General features: G+C 47.8%; 7 protein-coding genes across 7 annotated transcripts; 3 read left to right on the plus strand and 4 right to left on the minus strand.

The window, feature by feature from the left end:
- Positions 1–156: 156 nt before the first annotated feature.
- Positions 157–506, minus strand: N7537_002771 (LysM peptidoglycan-binding domain-containing protein; the record flags this gene model as incomplete). Its single annotated transcript, XM_056893829.1, has 2 exons — positions 157–338; positions 395–506. 2 exons carry the CDS (start codon positions 504–506, stop codon positions 157–159), a joined length of 294 nt encoding a protein of 97 aa, XP_056758824.1.
- A 1587-nt stretch (positions 507–2093) lies between these two features.
- Positions 2094–4568, plus strand: N7537_002772 (uncharacterized protein; the record flags this gene model as incomplete). Its single annotated transcript, XM_056893830.1, has 5 exons — positions 2094–2132; positions 2225–2352; positions 2423–2825; positions 2855–3981; positions 4034–4568. The coding sequence occupies 5 exons, from the start codon at positions 2094–2096 to the stop codon at positions 4566–4568; spliced, it is 2232 nt and encodes a 743-aa protein (XP_056758825.1).
- A 37-nt stretch (positions 4569–4605) lies between these two features.
- On the minus strand, positions 4606–6421 carry N7537_002773 (uncharacterized protein; the record flags this gene model as incomplete). The annotated part of the gene is made up of 2 exons (XM_056893831.1): positions 4606–5427; positions 5486–6421. The coding sequence occupies 2 exons, from the start codon at positions 6419–6421 to the stop codon at positions 4606–4608; spliced, it is 1758 nt and encodes a 585-aa protein (XP_056758826.1).
- Positions 6422–7126: 705 nt separating this feature from the next.
- Positions 7127–9453, plus strand: N7537_002774 (acyclic terpene utilization AtuA family protein; the record flags this gene model as incomplete). The annotated part of the gene is made up of 9 exons (XM_056893832.1): positions 7127–7190; positions 7241–7315; positions 7367–7545; positions 7601–8235; positions 8300–8503; positions 8557–8696; positions 8753–8776; positions 8822–9282; positions 9358–9453. The coding sequence occupies 9 exons, from the start codon at positions 7127–7129 to the stop codon at positions 9451–9453; spliced, it is 1878 nt and encodes a 625-aa protein (XP_056758827.1).
- A 33-nt stretch (positions 9454–9486) lies between these two features.
- Positions 9487–11600, minus strand: N7537_002775 (uncharacterized protein; the record flags this gene model as incomplete). The annotated part of the gene is made up of 4 exons (XM_056893833.1): positions 9487–9876; positions 9950–11289; positions 11346–11361; positions 11430–11600. 4 exons carry the CDS (start codon positions 11598–11600, stop codon positions 9487–9489), a joined length of 1917 nt encoding a protein of 638 aa, XP_056758828.1.
- Positions 11601–12514: 914 nt separating this feature from the next.
- On the plus strand, positions 12515–14558 carry N7537_002776 (uncharacterized protein; the record flags this gene model as incomplete). Its single annotated transcript, XM_056893834.1, has 5 exons — positions 12515–12539; positions 12679–12814; positions 12869–13267; positions 13319–13403; positions 13464–14558. The coding sequence occupies 5 exons, from the start codon at positions 12515–12517 to the stop codon at positions 14556–14558; spliced, it is 1740 nt and encodes a 579-aa protein (XP_056758829.1).
- A 1369-nt stretch (positions 14559–15927) lies between these two features.
- On the minus strand, positions 15928–17517 carry erg12 (mevalonate kinase; the record flags this gene model as incomplete). Its single annotated transcript, XM_056893835.1, has 1 exon — positions 15928–17517. One exon carries the CDS (start codon positions 17515–17517, stop codon positions 15928–15930), a length of 1590 nt encoding a protein of 529 aa, XP_056758830.1.
- Positions 17518–17783: the final 266 nt, after the last annotated feature.

Consider the following 17783-nt stretch of genomic DNA (forward strand, 5'->3'; position numbering starts at 1 on the left):
TGAACGACCATCTGTAATAACAGCGCAAAAGGACTCGGAGCTCAAAAATCACTCTCTCATTACTTCCATCAGACAATCTGATTAAAGACCTCGGCGATGCCAGGCATTTGGTTTTTCGAATTATAATGCCAGCAACCTAGCCATAAACTTCATCATCTAGCAGACAGGCCCAGGATGCTGGACTCCCACACAGACCTGTCGGCCCGGAATCAGATTCGAGCACCACGGGTTAATGTCGTTGTTCCAGCATAGAAGCTGGCTCATGGTGAACTTGTTCTGGTTTCGCGCGATAATGTCCCAGCAGGTGTCTCCATTACTGACAGTATAGAACTCATCACCTAATTCTGTGTCAGTCTGGACTGAGATGGCGGAACTTTGCTTTAACTCAACTCACAGTATTGGGTAAGCTGCCAGCCTTGGACAGTATTGGTACCGACTGCGGCAGATTTGCCAAGGGAAGCAATTCCCAGAACACAGAGGAGAGATTGGATACCGATGACAACCATTGTGGGCTTTCGGGGCACTCTTGGACTTATTGATTATATTGCTGGAGAATGGCAATGAAGCTGAGTTTTGCTGAGGGAAAGAAGAACGCTTGAAAGGGATGGGCTGTTGCTTTTATATCTGGGAGTTGCCGAACCCCGAAGTGCTGAAGTTCGAATGTTTGGAGTGATCTTTTGCCTTGTCGGACAAGTTCATACGACTTTGGAAGCACCGTACCTGCAAAATAACCGGATAAAAGCATATAATCCAGCCATAGGTTGCATTAATGACCTGTTGTTGCAACCGTATTTGCTACTTGGCAATGAGGCGTTTGAAACAATATTAACAGCAACATCGCGACAAGCTCGAAGTCAGCCAATAGATTCAGCAAGCTTGTCTTCATGCCTTTATTTTTTTTCTCATTGATCGATATATGTCTCGGCTTGGCCGATAGAACTCCCTCCTGTTTTACGGTTACATTGCTTTTGGATTTAATTCCTAAAGAAAGAGTAACCTTGGTCTGGAAGGCCTAGTCTGTGATGCAAACAATAGTGTAACAATGACCTGAACCACAGCCATTCACCGGAGGTAGAGCAAAGGTGGCGCAAGCAGATACCCAAGACACAGCTGAATCGTGAAACAATATTCCAATCGTCGTGTCTGTCAGTGAGCAATCATTCTATCAGCTATGCCTTTAGGCTTGATTATGGTTCGCGGCTAGTTGATGTGGCTAGATTGGGTTGTTGTACAGAGTAACATCCCGTTACATCGCCATAACTTTGCGTAATTTTTTTTTTTTTTTTCTCTCTCTTTCTTTTGGGATAGCTAGTCGTATGAATTCAGTGACCATGTTCGAACCATAGAAATATTTCGCGAGCTCGAACAATTCCTGATACACAAACATCAAAGTACATTGACGGAACCTGTGTTAAGGGAACACAAGGTGTACAGGATCACTCAATTTGAATCAAATGATTCATACCATACTATTTATGGTCTGATAAATGGTAAGATGTTATTGCTCTTTTGGTCTAATTTAACACAGTGAGATCATGGCTTCTGCACTAGTTCTCTGGTTTACCTACTTACTATAGCACTGATTTCCATCTAGAATTCCCATTCAAAATCTACAGACATTATCGCAATAGAGTTGATTAGAAGAACGCGGTCTAGATTCACAACTCAGAAAAAGACGTTGTTTCACCTTGCAGACTGATTTAGAAAGTTCAAAAATATAAGTCTTCCAGAATGCCCAGGTAAATGTTCTAGGCCACTTCTTCGGAAGGCCGTTGATCCTCCCCGACGGATATCCCGCGGGGAATAAACATAATTAGAAGTCCTAACTACAGAGTCTACTGGAATCACAGGCTGTGACTTAGAGCTGACTACCTAGGGGAAGTGTTAAATTCGATTTAGCATATACTATTTGGCCTGAGGCATAAATGATGACTCATTATCAATGCCTTAACACCTCAACACCTTAACGCCTGAATCTCAGCCGGAAACCTCATGTTGCCTCGGCCTACAATTGTTAATCATGATGGTTGGAGCCGCGCAGGGATTATAATTCTGACAACAGTACCAGTGCTACTATACAATTATTCTGTATCATGGATGGGAATACCAGCAACGCTGTACGCCTTGCTAAGGTATAGACTTGCCCCCAGATGGCCCCCATGGCCCCCATATATTGAGGGAACGACTGCCCTAATTGGATGCTGACCTTGCATACGCTACAAAGGCATGCAGTATATGCAGGCGGAAGAAGGTCAAATGTGATGGGACTCGGCCGGTCTGTGTCCCCTGCAGAACATTCGACTTACCCTGCAAGTACGAAGACACCGTGCGACGCAAGAAAAGACACAACCGGTATGTTCTACTTTGCTTGTTGGGTCTTTAAAATTAACGCATATTCACTCACTCACTCACTCACTCACAGCGGGGGAAATGTCCATGAGCTAGAGCAGCGCATTCAGTCTTTACAAGACGAATTGAATGAAGCACATGCGTCCAAGAGACGGCGACTGCCGAGTGACGAAGACACAGGTCCAGACCATGTCCAACCCTCAGAAGCATCTGATTCAGAGTTGCCATCCCCGAAAAACGGCACCGCTCAAGCATCTTTCGAGGCCGAGGCCGATCGAGGCGATGGCGACGGAGGGTCATATACCATTAAAACTCCGAAAGGCGCAATGCGCTTTTTTGGTGAGTATTGGCTCACCGACTATCGTTCCTCAATGGTCGCACGAATGGCTGCTGATTCTACCGACTACGCCCAGGTGCATCCTCTCATTTTTCGATCGTTGCCCCTGAGGGTGTGGGCTGGCTTGAAAGCAAGACAGGTAATAATGTATGGCGCCATGTCGCTCAGAGAAACAGCAGTCGATGGAGGCTAGCCGACTGGTATCCTCGAGCTCTTCAAGATGATTTTCAAAGCAGATGCTCGCAACCATTACCATCCAAGGCGGTCATCTTAAATCTTGTCCAAGAATATTTTGACACGTTCAACAAGGCCCTGCCGCTCTTCGGGCCCGAAAGTTTTATGGGAATGGTCAGAAGACACTTCTCATGGAATCCTAACGAAAGTCCCTCATGGTGGGCTGCATTCAATATTGTCCTTGCCTTTGCATACATGCAAAGGGCGGATAGTTCCGGTGCCAGCAGCGACGACTGGCAAAAATGCTTGGGTCATGTGAAAAACGCAATGAACGTGGTCACAGAGTTGTTCATGCGAACCTGCGATCTCCTCGCTGTTCAGGCGCTTCTTGGGCTGGCAATCTTCTTCCAAGGGACGCCAAACCCACAACCTCTGTTCATGTTTACCGCTGCAGCTGTACGGCTGGCACAATCCATTGGGTTGCACAAGTCCAACTCTTTTGGTCTTCCGGTGTCCCAGATCGAAGAGCGGAAAAGAGTCTTCTGGATAGCATTCATTTTGGACGCCGACATCTGTCAGAGGACCGGCCGCCCTGCTGCCCAAGATACTCGCGATTACAATACTTTACTGCCTGATGAGAACCCACCTGATGGCTTAGGTGTAATGGAGATCGGGAATTCCACAATCAATTTCTTCTCAGCACTCGCCCGATTTGCTGTGATCCAACGGAAGGTTTGCGATGAGCTCTATAGCACCGATGCATTCAATAAGACCCAAGAACAGTTGATGAAAGATGTGAGGGGTTGCTTTGACGATCTCGAAGCATGGAATCGAAGTATCCCACCGATCCTCCAGCCCCGAAGAAACTTTTCGATCGGCCACCATACCTTCCTACCGCACATCCTCAGACTTCACTTTGCATACCATTGTTGCTACCTCAATATCCACCGAGTTTGTCTACTTCCTCGGCGCTGGCCGGCCGGCCCACAGAGTGAGCGGTTCAGTCCCTCGGGTCTGTCGAATGACCGAGAGAGATCAATGCAACAATCAACAGAAGCAGCAAGAGCGGCGATTGAACTAATCAGTCAAGTCCGCAGACATTACGGCCAAACATTTGAATGGTAAGCTAATCTAATGTGTCGAACTTTTGCTAGTCTCTAATGTATCACGCAGGAGCATTGTTTACTTCCCAGGAGCAGCTTTGGTTGCGTTGTTCTCCCAAATCCTCACTGATCCTTTGCGTCCTGACACTGAATCGGATATTGCTATGATACATCGGGTTGTCAGTTTCATATCAAGAGTCGCATCCCAAGAACAAGATACATATTTGGACTATGTATTGGCATTGTGCACTGACTTCGAAAATGCAGCCAGGAAAGAGTTGCATCGGGCCAGAAACCCCGATCCAGAGCGCACGAGTGATAATCAACCAGTTGCCATTCGTCCGCAGGGGCAGATATGGACACAGAATGAATACTTGGCCCCGAATGCTTTCCCGCCTTTTTTCAGTCCTTCCCAAGCGACTGAAAATGATGCCAACACCATCCAGTCTTCGAACTTGATGTCTACAGACCAAGGTTTCTATACTACAGGGACACTGCCGCTGCCCGCTCCTCTTTCTTGGAACTGGCAAGACATGCTAGCAGGTGTTCCTCCGGCTTATGGTTTTGATGTGAATGATTTAGTTGAAAGCTCTGGAGAGTTGTGAATTTGAATATGATTATCATGGAGTTATATCGTATGTACTAATATGACAATCCAGAAAGTCCTCCTGCGAAATGATCATGCCAGGTGATATTTTGATCATGATGGCAATTCGGAACAGGAGCATTATTCCAAATAGGACTTGCGTCCTTGTCATCTAGTCTGGCCACGGGCCTCAACATATCCATCCGCCCCCATGGGCTATCTTCAAAGCTCATCATAAATGGAGAGTCTTGTGCAAGATATTCCGGGAAAACCCGTTTCCACCCATCAATAACCTGGATCATAATCTCTGAGACGAACTGATCCGGAGATGAGCGTGCGAATTTGAACGTGTCGAGAGTTTTTTCTACCACTTCAACGGGATAGAGGCCAACTTCGGGGTCCACCAGAATCGCGTCTCCCGCCACAAGCGAGCTCACAACGTGATACGAGCCACCTTTCTGGGCCCTATCCCGAATAGCTAACATTGTCGCCAAAGCACCGACAACGCCAGTAGTCATATCAGAGATCGGAAGCGGTGGAAGAACACTAGTTCCTTCATTGAATCCCAACGACCGACCCATCACGTATGAAGCACCCGATGCGGCATCCCCGATCTGCTGCCAACCAGGCCTTTCGGCAAATGGTCCGGATGGACCGTAGCAGTTTTCATCGACGTAGACAATGCCCTTGTTTCTTTTACTTGCTACGTCCAGCATGTTTTGCAGACCGAGTCCCTTCCGGTCTAGTGACCCGTACCGGAAGCCCTGGACAAACACGTCTGCGTCGCTTACCAACTCCTTGAGCCGGGCCATGTCCTCCTCCTTTCCAATATCGAGATCAATCGTGCGTTTTCCGGCGTTGAGAGTTAATTGGAGGACCTGTTGGGCATGATCAGCATTTTGTTTCGAGACAAAAAGTGAGGTCCAATTCACTCACATTCAAATCCGCCAGTCTACTACAATTGACACGGATGACATCCGCACCAAACGATGCGAGAATTACCCCAACAGTAGGACCAGCGATAATCCGCACCATCTCCACGACCTTGATTCCAGCCAGAGGCCGACGATCGGGGAGCTGAGTTAAGGGAACCGACGGCGTCGATTGCGCATACGATTCATGCGTGTAATTCACGAGAGGGTGTTCCGCAAGCCGCTTCCCCATTTCCGTCTTCCTCCAGCCTTCGGGTGAGTAGCAGATGCTCCCACATAATCCATGTCTCACATTGTGCATCTCAAGTTCATCGGGACTCCATTTCTGTACATGTTCCCGAATATATTCATATCCCTCCTGGAACGACTTCAACGGCACATCCATGTTGATCCCCATCGAGCAGAGCGTCTTGCTTGCATCCAGCGACCCATGGAGTTGATACCACACCCCGGAATCCTTGGTGGGATATAGTGCAGTGGCTCGGCCTGCCAACGGACCGACCCCGAACCCCTTCTCAAAGTCCCTGTCGAAGATGTTGGGAAGTTCGCGAGCCCGTGCCAGAGTCGAGATATCTTTGCCATTCACGAATGCGGTAAACGTCGATGCAAGCCAAATTCCAGCATGATCTGTGTTTACAGTCACGCTGGCTTCTTTGGCGGGCCTTCCATCCCGTAACTCAAGGAGTTCGTTTCCAACTAACCCGCACATGGCATGTAGAGCCGCTGTCACGACGGGGGACTTCATCGGACCAGGGACCATCGGGTCCGGCCGGCCTTCGAAGCTAACAGTATCCCATAATGCAGTGTCTTTTGTAAAACCGGGTGTTCGTGACGCCAGTAGTTCAAAGAGTCGGCGCGAATCCTCCGGTACAGGGAGGACGGTCTTGTCGATATAGGTTCCGGGCCCGTATACCTCGTTTCCGGGTATAGTCTCGTGCATTTTAGCTTGAAGAAAAACAAAGGTATAATAGAACAAAGGGGACAAAGGAAGTAACAATGGCGATTGTTAAGTGAATCTTCACCGGTCACGAAATACACCGACGCCGATGATTCCCCTCCCATTTATACTTGCCCGGGCAAAATTACGGCAAATTCTAAGCCTCCCCAGTTACAACACACCAACTCGTATTCTCTTTTGAACATTACCCAAATCTTACCAACAATCGCGACAAGATCCTACTGGTCCATAAATTGAAGCCCTTTCTAATTGGGTACGAAGTGATGTGATCCCCCCCGCAGCTGGCGCTTTGGAAAACGCCACGGAGGGATAAGCAAAAAGCCCACGGGAGAATCTCGACGGAAGTCAGCCTCAATCGCAAACAATCCTTAATTTGGTTTGAACGACGCCCATCACTGTTATTTAATTGGCTCAATCGGTGGGGAAATGACTACCAGCATAATTCCACGGCCCACGGAGTTTGTGACTCGACGGACTTCCCGTGGATTTGCTTTTGCCTCGGTGCTCTTTTCTGCAGCCGAGGGGATTCAGGTTGGAAAGAACCAGAATATATTAGTAGATGGATTCAATTCCAACTATTTAGTTATATTCTACAAGGATTTAATTTAAAACCAACCCTAACTCGATATCTTATGAAGAAAAAAAAAAAAAGAAATTTTCAAAAATACAACACTACAACACTATACAATGTCTGCCAATCCAAGTGATAATAGCCGACCAGTCAGAGTCGCGAATTGCTCAGGCTATCATGGTATGCAGAACGCCTAAATTAATCCAACCAACAGTACTAATGTACAAAAGGTGATCCTGCATACGAGATGTATCGCCAAGCCATTCTAGGAGATGTCGACTTTATCACAGGCGACTACCTGGCGGGTACGTTGCTTAGCAATAATGACCGAGGCACTAAGGACTAACGGAGCTAAGAGGTCAACATGGCGAATAATGCCCAGGCCTTTCAACATGGCGAACATCCCGGATATGAGCAGACAGCCTGGGAAGGGATCCAACAGACCATTGACGTGATCGCCGAAAAGGGCATCAAAGTCGTACTAAATGGAGGAGCTCTCAACCCCAAAGGGCTAGCTCTGAAAGTCCACGAATTGGTCAGTGCCCTCTTCTTCGAACTCCGTGAATCTATATACTAAATCCTACAAACAGATCCACCAAAAAGGCCTCACTTTGCGAGTAGCTTACCTATCAGGAGATGATCTCTACGCCAAACTCGGCCCTAACATGCCGCAATCTGCAGAAGAACTCCAGCATCTGGATGCAGGAAACACTTTCGTCAAACCTAGCCCTCTCACCTATGCATTCACCAACACCACCAAGCCCGTCCCCATGGTCTCAGCACACGCATACCTCGGTGCCCGGGGAATCGTGGACGGACTCCGTCGTGGAGCAGATATCATCATTTGCGGCCGAGTTGCAGACGCTAGTCCTGTCATTGCAGCAGCGTGGTACTGGCACTCCTGGTCGGAGTCGGATTATGACCGTCTTGCTGGATCCCTGGTGGCGGGTCATCTTATTGAGTGCTCGGCCTATGTTACTGGCGGCAATTTCTCTGGGTTTGACCAGCACCCGGTCGATAAGTTTGTTGAGCCAGGATTTCCCATTGCGGAGATTGATGCTGATGGATCGTGTGTTGTTGTAAAACATCCTGGCACTGGTGGTATCATTAATGTTGATACTGTTCGGTGTCAACTTTTGTATGAGCTTCAAGGAAACGTTTACTTGAATAGTGATGTTAGTGCCATTCTGGATGATGTTGTTGTTGAACAAGCTGGAAAGGATAGGTAAGTTTTTTTTTTTTTTCCCCGTTCATCGTTGTGTTGATCTACTCACTAAAACTCCGTCTAGGGTTCGCATCCATGGCATACGGGGCTATGCCCCTCCTCCAACCACCAAGCTGGCCGTGTTCTATCCTGGTGGTTTCGAGGCTCAGCTTCTACTGAATGCTACTGGATATGGCACTGATGAGAAGTGGGATCTGATCGAAAGACAACTCCGCCATTTCATTGCGAAGGAATCCATTGATCGGATTGACACTCTTGAATTCCAAAGGTGACTTTATCTCGTCTTTCAGCTTGAACTGGTGTTAACGTATAAATATCTAGAATCGGTGTCCCTGCCCCAAACCCCCGTTCACAGCGACAAAGCACTACATACCTACGGATATTTATTGCTGCAGTCGAAGCCGACGCCGTTCTCGCTGTCGGAAGAGCAATGAAAGATATTTCTCTCAAGCATTTCTCAGGTGCGAACGAATATGTTATATTCAATCCATACTCCGAGCTAACTATGACCATTCAGGGTTCCACAGCTCCCTCGACATGCGTACGGCAGTCCCACGTCCATTCTTAGCCTACTATCCTGCTATAGTCAAGCAAGACGATCTCAATGAGGAGATCAACTTTATCGATGGATCCGATTCTATCATATCATTTCCAACAGGTCATCCACCAGCGTATAAAGAACTACAGCCACGGGCCAGCTATAACCACAGTCCATCCAGCGATGAAGTTACCCTCCTCAAATCTCCAACTCGGTCTATTCGATTGGGAGATATTGCTCTTGCCAGATCTGGTGACAAGGGATCTAATCTCAACTTTGGAATTTTTGTTCCTAATGCTACTCACTGGTCTTGGTTGCGGTCTTATATGAGCGTTGAAAAAATGAGAGAAATGCTGGTTGATGATGATGACTGGGATGAGTCGTTCTTGGTTGAGAGAGTGGAATTCCCGCACATTCATGCTGTGCACTTTGTAATCTATGGAATTCTTGGTCGGGGTGTTAGCAGCTCGAGTCGATTGGATGGGTTTGGCAAGGGGTTTGCGGATTATGTACGTGATAAGGTTGTTGAGGCTCCGGTGGAGATTTTGGGTTGAATATTATTTATATCGCTAGACATATTATAGGATGTAGTTATCAGTAAGATGCAGAAATTTGATCTTGAGGTCTATGGGACATATGTTGGCATTCTTCGAACAATGAACAATGCACACCTCGCATAAAACATCAAAAGCTGGAATATACAATCATCTCGTTCATGAGACCGCCAGAACGGCGACAGCCCAAGGATCCATGCTTATTGTATAATTCCCTTGCCCATTGAAGACACTGGTGGTGACAGTTTGGATTTGCACATTGGCAGGCGTGTCGCCATGGTACTTGGGCCCAGCAAGCATCTCCAGTCTACCAGTTTTGGTTCCTGGTATACTCACCTTAACATCCTGGTGCTCGTGACCATAATTTGCCAGCTTCAAGTAGTATTGTGAATCTGTCTTCGAAGCCACCCAGTAAACAGGTCCGAATCCTGCCGATGAGTGGACTGGAAGAATGGTGTCACCCTTATTGGATGCGAACATCTTTTGCACAAAATATGAAACCGAAGGCGTGACAGAGTCGGGAGCCGAATTGAAACCGTATAGGGTGGGCTATGAATAACAATGGCGTGGTCAGCTATATTCCCCAATATTTGTCTAACGTCTTTTGGATAGATATTCTTACCGACCAAGAGACGAAATCAAAGTGCTGCATCAAGGGTGCGTAAGCCACCATCTTGACGATATCACTGTTGCGCTCCATTCCAATCATGTACACAGCCTCACTGCAGCTGCCCTGCATGTATGGCCAGTATGTTCCTGTCTCTTCTGTCGTGTTTCGACATCCAAACTCACCAATCATCACTGGTTGGTTCCGGGGCTGATTATCAAACTGGTCAAACAATTTGACAAAGTCGTCTGGTGCTCGATACAGATGCAGGTCGATGATGACATTTTTGGGAAGCGGAGATGGCAGACATGAATAGTTCCCATGGGAAGCAACAAACGTGATGTGTGGGTACTTGTCGTGGATGGCTTTGTAGATTTGGTTGAAACGATCCGGATAGGTGTCACAGCCACGGGTCAAGTCATCTTCGTTGCCAATTTCAATGAGATCAACCTTCCATGGATCTTTCCGACCATTCTGGGCTCGCAGTTTGCCATAAGGTGTCGAGGAGTCTCCGAAGAGATATTCCATTTCATTCATGATATCTTCGACGAAAGGTTCAAGGTCTGGCCCGGAGAGGATATCCCCATAGGACTTGCCTGACCACACAGCTAGGAGTGGCGCCATGTTCATATCTTCACACCACCACAGATATTCATCCAGGCCGAGGGCATCTGTATTGGGGTAAAACCAGTCACTTTCTCTTCCTGGGCGGTCGACCACGGGTCCAATCGTGGCGTTCCACTTCCAGCGAGAATCAATTTCCAAGCCTTCGAGGTTGTTCCCACCTGGGAAACGGAGAAAGGCTGGATTAACCTCGTCCAGAAACAATGCAATGTCATCTCGTAATCCATTTTCTCTTCCTTTGAAAGTGGGAGGAAATAGCTGGATTAAGCCAAAGTTCAACGAGCTACCAGCAACTTTCGATCCATCAAATGTCAAATGCCACTCATTGTCCTCTTTTGGTGTATGAGTAGTGTTGAACCTAGTTTTGAACTCCGTAAAATTTGAATCCGTACTGTTGACAGTCAAGTTGTGATCTGCATGTATCGAACCACTATGCGACCCAACAAGTTGCAGGTTGATGGTTCCCGAGTAGTTACCCATCATCCAGAATGAACAGTTGTATGTAGCGCCGGAGACTGGAATTCCGTTGTAACCCGTATTGGCAAAGCCAACATAATTTGTTACCCCGTTCGGCACTTCGACATTGAGCGAAGACGTAATTGCTTTGCTGATGGGTTTTGAGGTATCCTGGAAGATTGTCACATCTCCCACCGGAGCGTAGGAAGTCAGACCAAGGCTAGTTCCTTGAAATCCATTGTTCTGTAGCAATTGTCCGTGGATTCCACCATCGCCTTGAAATAGTCAGTCATGCTCGTAATCACCTGGGCAGCAAATGCAAATCCCTTACCAGAGTGGTCCATTTCCTAACAATATTACAGCTTAGTAACGTAGTAACGTAGTGACTTGCGTATAGAGCTGTGATTTTGCTCACCTCGAACATAACTCCATATAGAAGCGGACTCGACTTGTTGCCACCCTCCCTTGCGACTGTCAGCCTGAGCGGAACAGTCGAGCCATTCCCTTCAGCCAACGCGCCTGCTAAACATGTCGCCAAAGCAAGAGTTGTCGCGAGACCGGCGCCGGACACATATTTAGGCTTCATGACGACTCAGAACCTATAGACAAGAAAATAGCAAAGAGTTCCAGAGGAGCGAAAAGAGTCGATAAAAAGCCATACTGTAGAAGGTTAAGGTTTTTGAAAAAGTACTGCCCCTGTCTTGGACAGAGTGATTTGCATGACCGTAGGGTGTGATTCGTTCTTGTTGGACCTGACCTGACAAGTAGTCTCCACAGAGGCATCATGGACCCTGTGGACACCGCATGCGAATCATCATGTCCGGGATCTACTGACATAGCGATATGTTGGGAGGCGGGTGTCTAATCACGACAAGCATCTTTTGAACATTTTCGTTGGATCATGCTCTTCAATTTCTTGTGCTCCTCACTTCGCTTAATTCTTGCACCATGCATTATGAATTGGTATACATTGAGTATTGAGAGTTGAGAGAAGTCATGACGTCGGATACTCCCGAGGTCGGATCGGGACCTCGGGATACTAAGGTTTGTAACTAGTCACATCCTCCAGGCTTTAAATATCGTGATTTATAGCTAAAGGGATATTGATATCCAAATTCAGCCGATGGTGCACGAGGCTATACTGCTGTACAATGTACAGTATTGATAAATATTGTGTTGAGATGGCAAGTGTACCATATAGTTAACTAAGGTGCATCCGAATTTCGCCTCAAAATTCGGGCGACAACATTTCTTCCCATACAGACACATGCGGCAAATCGATCACTCCTGCTTTCCAATCCTCTCACTTCCGATAACAAAAAAAATGACCAAAGAAGAGGCTGAAAGAAGAAACTGTCCAAAAAGGAAGGCGGTGCCTGTTCTGCCACCCCACATGTCATTTATATATGTTTCCCAATCAGGATTAGCTTTATTTCTCTCTCTTTCGTACCTTACTTTCCATCAATATTCCTGTCCAACTTCAACCCTCAGAGTGCTAAGATGAAGTACATTGTGGTATCTGGAGGTGAGTTCAACAGTGATCTACCAGACCCTTGGAAGTGGCTCCACCGTTAGCCCCGTGGAGAAAAGCGGGGCAGTCTCCATACTTCACGTTTAACGTGAAGTATAAGAGCCCTGATGATATAAGAGACTGATATTTCTAGGCGTCATCTCTGGAGCAGGGAAGGGCATCGTCGCTTCGAGCGCAGGTCTACTGCTGCAAAGCAAAGGGTTCATCGTCACCACTATCAAGATAGACCCCTACATCAACATCGATTCCGGGACTATGAGCCCACTTCAGTAAGTCTCACCGATCTAATGCAGCTTTTACAGGCCCTGTACTAACTGACCTAGCCATGGAGAGATCTATGTTACGGATGATGGTGGTGAGATAAATCTTGACCTTGGCAATTTTGAGCGTTACCTTTCAACCACTCTAAAGCGTTGTCATAACATCACGACTGGGAAGATCTATCTAGACATCATCTCTAGGGAACGAGCCGGTGACTACTTAGGTAGAACTGTTCAGGTGGTGCCTCATGTCACCAACGCCATCCAGGAATGCATCGAACGGACAGCGAAGATACCCGTGGACGAGTCCCAAGCAGAGCCCGATGTGTGTATCATTGAGCTAGGTGGTACTGTGGGTGATATCGAGAGTTCTCCCTTCATCTACGCTCTTGCACAGCTTCGAAAGAGGGTCGGCAAAGAAAATCTCGTTCAAATCCACGTAGCTTATGTCCCTGTCGTGCCGTAAGCTCTTCTTGCTTCAAGGGGGGAAAGTGTAAGCTAACATCAGGCTAGGCCGGGAGCTTCTGGTGAGCAAAAGACAAAGCCGACCCAGAGATCCATTTCCGACGTTCGGAGCGCTGGATTGAGCCCACTTCTAGTATGCTACCACTCTTCATCCATATGTACGAATCATACATTCTAAACTAATTAATAAAAGGTTGCCTGCCGCTGCGAGGTGCCATTGGGTCCAGGCACCATCCAGAAAATTGCCAATATGTGCTCAATGGAACCGGAGCAGGTCATTTCCGTCCACGATGGATCAACTACATATCACGTACCGCTTCTCCTCGAGAAACAGAATCTGCTCGGCATCCTCTGCGAGTATCTCGAACTTCCACTTGATCGAACACCAACCCGGCGTATGGAACAAGGCAAGCACATGTGGAGTGACTGGGTCTACCTTGTTCGAAGTCAAGATACTATCACCGACACAGTCTCAATCGCCCTGGTGGGAAAATACATCTCTAATAAAGATGCCTACCTCAGTGTTTCCAAGTCGATCGAACACGCAGCCATGTACTGCCACAAGAAAGTCAAAATTATATTGATTGACGCCGCGCATCTCGAGGATGAGACCTATCAGAACTCCGCAGTGAAGTATCACAAAGCCTGGCACGATCTCTGTAGCGCCAAGGGCATCATCGTGGCTGGTGGATTTGGTACTCGCGCCACCGGCGGGATGATCAAAGCAATCACATGGGCAAGGATTAATAAAAAGCCCTTCCTAGGCATATGCCTTGGCATGCAGCTCATAGTGATTGAATATGCCCGCCAAGTCATGGGTATCCCGGATGCTGGGAGCCAAGAGCTCCACCCAGAATCCAAGAACCATGTAATCATCCACATGCCTGAACACAATCAAGAGAATGGCCGTGACACCATGCGTCTAGGCAAGCATTCATGTATCTTCACGGAGGGTACCGAGTGGTCAAAGCTGCGATCGTTGTATGGCCCCATGGTTTCCCAGATTGAAGAGCGGCATCGAAACCAGTACGAAATTAACCCGGATATGGTTGACGGGCTTAAGAAGGCCGGTCTTGCTGTTGTTGGCAAAGACACTACCGGTAAGCGTATCGAGATTGTTGAGATCCGTGATCATCCCTTTTTCGTCGGTGTGCAATTCCACCCTGAATACATGAGCCGTGTCTTACGGCCGAGCAAGGCCTTTCTCGGGTTCTTTGCTGCTGCTGCTAAGTGCTTAGAGAAGATTCCTATGGCATTGCAACAGGGCCAGCGAAGCCTTATGGAATAATATTAAGAAGCTATGAGAAATCTTGGAAGCTTTGGAGCTTCTAGTATTCTCTCGCTGGTTAGTCTCGTTAATATGATCATTTAGCGCCAGTCTAAGGTTGCATTGGCGGGTTAGAAATCGAATAATTCAATTAAATGTGAGACAAATTCATCAAAATTCAAAGGTTTGAATGGAGTGCGAATCGTTGTCAATAGTCGGACGAGAACCTTCTTTGTAACTTATAAGGAAACAAGACTTGTCGGTCACCATCTATAACTATATGTCAGAATGGAATAAGGCCCCCATAAACAGGAACCTTGATTTTTGTTGTGGTCTGTTAGTAAAATAGCCTATATTTTTCCAACACTATACAATGTTTTATGTTGCAAGTTTGCTAGGTTATATAGTTAGAGCCGCCCTAAATTTATATAACTCAGCCAATTGACTAACCTTGGAACCTTGGAAGTCAATGTCTCCACAGCGACGAGGTGAGTAAATTCTGTTTACCAGAAGAAGCCAACTTTGCTGAATTTTTCCAAATAAGAGCACCAGTAGCTCATTTGGTAGAGCGTGCGATTGCAATATAAGCATTCATCGCAAGGTAGCGCGTTCGATCCGCGCCTGGGGCTTGCATTTCTTTTTGTTTTTTTGCAGTTTTTTGCCCCTTCGATTACAACTCTAGCCTGCTCGTAAATCATCCTAAAACTACATGCACCAAACAAAGGTTAGTTCCACCAAAATGAAGCTATTCCCAGTCACCCTACTGCCCTCTGTGGGAGTGAAGCATCTCTCATTGACTAGTTGCATATGTGGCTGCATGTCTCGCTTCGGTGGAGTTTGAGGTCTCTACCGGTCTTTGTACGGGGAAACAGCAGAAAGTTCTACCGAGTAGAGCAATAGTATTGTATTATGTGATTGATGTATTTGAGAACCCGAACCGATCTAGGGGAGCAGTCCTTCCAGTCATGTCGTCAATTTAATTCATGCAAAGAGAAAGCCCGAAACGAAAGTTGCAGAAATCGAGAAGCGGAGGGAAGGGCAACAGACAGAATGAGAAGCAAAATCCGAACAGGGATGGAGACGAACGTAAATGCATTCGTGAAGTCGACGACAAAACTCAACAAGGTAGACCATCAGGGTTGATACCGAGAATGAAGACGAAAAAGGAAAAGAAGTGGGTGTATAATGCATATGGTGGATAAGGATAATGTGTACAAAGAATGGGAGATGAATGGGTAAAAAGAAGGTCGAATCAAAACCAAGACAGAACAGAAGTCTTGACCTGAATGACTTTGCCAAATTGGGCCGCAAAAGGTGGTGATCCAGGGTAGGAGGAAAGGAAAGAGTCGGGATTTATGTCACACTACGTTGCAAGGCCAAGACAAGCGGCTTAATTGGTAGCTCGCTTCCAGAACTTCCAGCCCTCTCTCCTCTCCTCAACCCCGACACCAACAAGACGCTCAATACCTTCGGGGCCCTCGGCATTTTCGAACTTCTGTTGATCAATCTCCTCACCACCCTCTTCGTCCGAGCCATTACGTAGGACGGCCGGGTAGAGAACACCAACACCGTCACCACCGAGGGTAACCTCGTACGTAGTGAAACCCTCCTCATCAAACTTCTGTTCGAGGTCCTCCTTGACTTCGGCCTTCGCGTTAGGCCGGAGAAGGGTAATCGCACATCCGCCACCGCCTGCACCGGTCAGCTTGGTCCAACCGATGTCGGCGTAATCGACAAGTTCACGAATTCGTTCGAGACGGGGGTGAGAGACGCCTAGGGAGACAAGGAAACCGTGGTTGATACGGATTAGGGTTCCAAAGTGGGCGAGGGTGGCCTCAGAGATGCCCTCGAAACTAGGGTCCTCGATCAAACGTTGCGCAGAGCATGTCACTTGATCGATGCCGTTAAGTATTGACTCCGTCACGATTGGATGGGCATTTCTTAGGGCTCCGACTTTTTCGACTTCCGTCTTTGTGGAACGCGCTTGTTGGGTGTTGACAAGTAGGAGGGGAAGTTCGGGGAAAGTGGGCACCGAGACGACTGTTGGAGGCTTCGAGTAATCGTCGCGCCGGAAAATCACAGCCTTGCCGCCTGCGGCCACTGTGTTATCCACGCCGCTAGGATTGCCATGGATACAGAGCTCTCCGACGAATGCCCAGCGGTTGATACGCTCGATCTGTGTCTCTGCCTCCTCGGGTGGCTGGTCTGGGTGGGGCCCGGCGAGTGTACGAATTTGAAGAAGCAGCGCAGAACTAAGACAGACGCAGACACTAGCACTACTACCTAGGCCAGCTCCGGTGGGGATGGTGGATCGAAGGGTGTAGATAGCGCCTGGGCTTTGCGGGGAGCCTAGAGAGAGGAAAAGGTAGAGGAAGGAGGCTGCGGAGCGGGTGTGGATGTTGCGCTGCTCCTCTGGGAGGCCCTTGGAGACGCCCTGGAGGTATGGTTCGATTGCGTCGACAAGTTCGGGGTCGAGTTCGGTGACAAGGCTGTAGTAAAACTTCTTTTTTGAGGGCTCGTGGAACTTGTCCCAGGGCAGGGTGTCAATATCCCAAGTGTGACTAAGACCCAAATCCCGGAAGTTCAGCGTTATCGTACGCTGTGATTTGGAGAGAGTGGTGACGAGAAGGTAGGAGCGAAGAGAGATGGCCGCGGCCATAGCAGGCTTGCCGTAAACCACAGCATGCTCGCCAAAGACGATAACCTTTCCCGGCGCGGATACCATGAAGGTGGGCGCCATAGGCGAAGAGGCCTTGCGGGCCATTATCGGCCGCTTGGGTTCCCTGGTGATCGCTTCGTGTATTTCTGAGGCGGAGGAGACGGAGGCACTGTCAGAATCGTCCAGGACACAGTTTCCGTTCACACCCTTGGGGTGAATAGGGAGGACTTTGACCGTGCTTTCAGAGTGAAAGTCGACTGTACGACGTGAAACGGGATTTGTACCCATACCGTTCAATGGGCGGGTGGCATTCTCGGTCATGACTTGGAATTCGAGAAAAGGGGGGGGGAATTGGGATTAGGAATTAAACAGATAGAAATAGACAATAATTCAAGGAATTGAAGAAAGGAAGGTAAAGAATGAATATAACAGCCAAATCGCCAAAGAGCCCAATAGCCAAGAGACGTGGAGTAAGGTAGAAGTTGGGGAGAAGTGCTCGAGACTACTGGGTATACCAGGGAACGAGAGAGAAATCACCCAATCACAGCCACAACAATACCAATTGGTCATATTTAATTTCTTGATAG

Source organism: Penicillium hordei (assembly GCF_028827395.1).
Source record: "Penicillium hordei strain IBT 12815 chromosome Unknown utg000001l_segment0_segment0, whole genome shotgun sequence".
In the NCBI taxonomy this organism is placed as follows: Eukaryota; Fungi; Ascomycota; class Eurotiomycetes; order Eurotiales; family Aspergillaceae; genus Penicillium; species Penicillium hordei.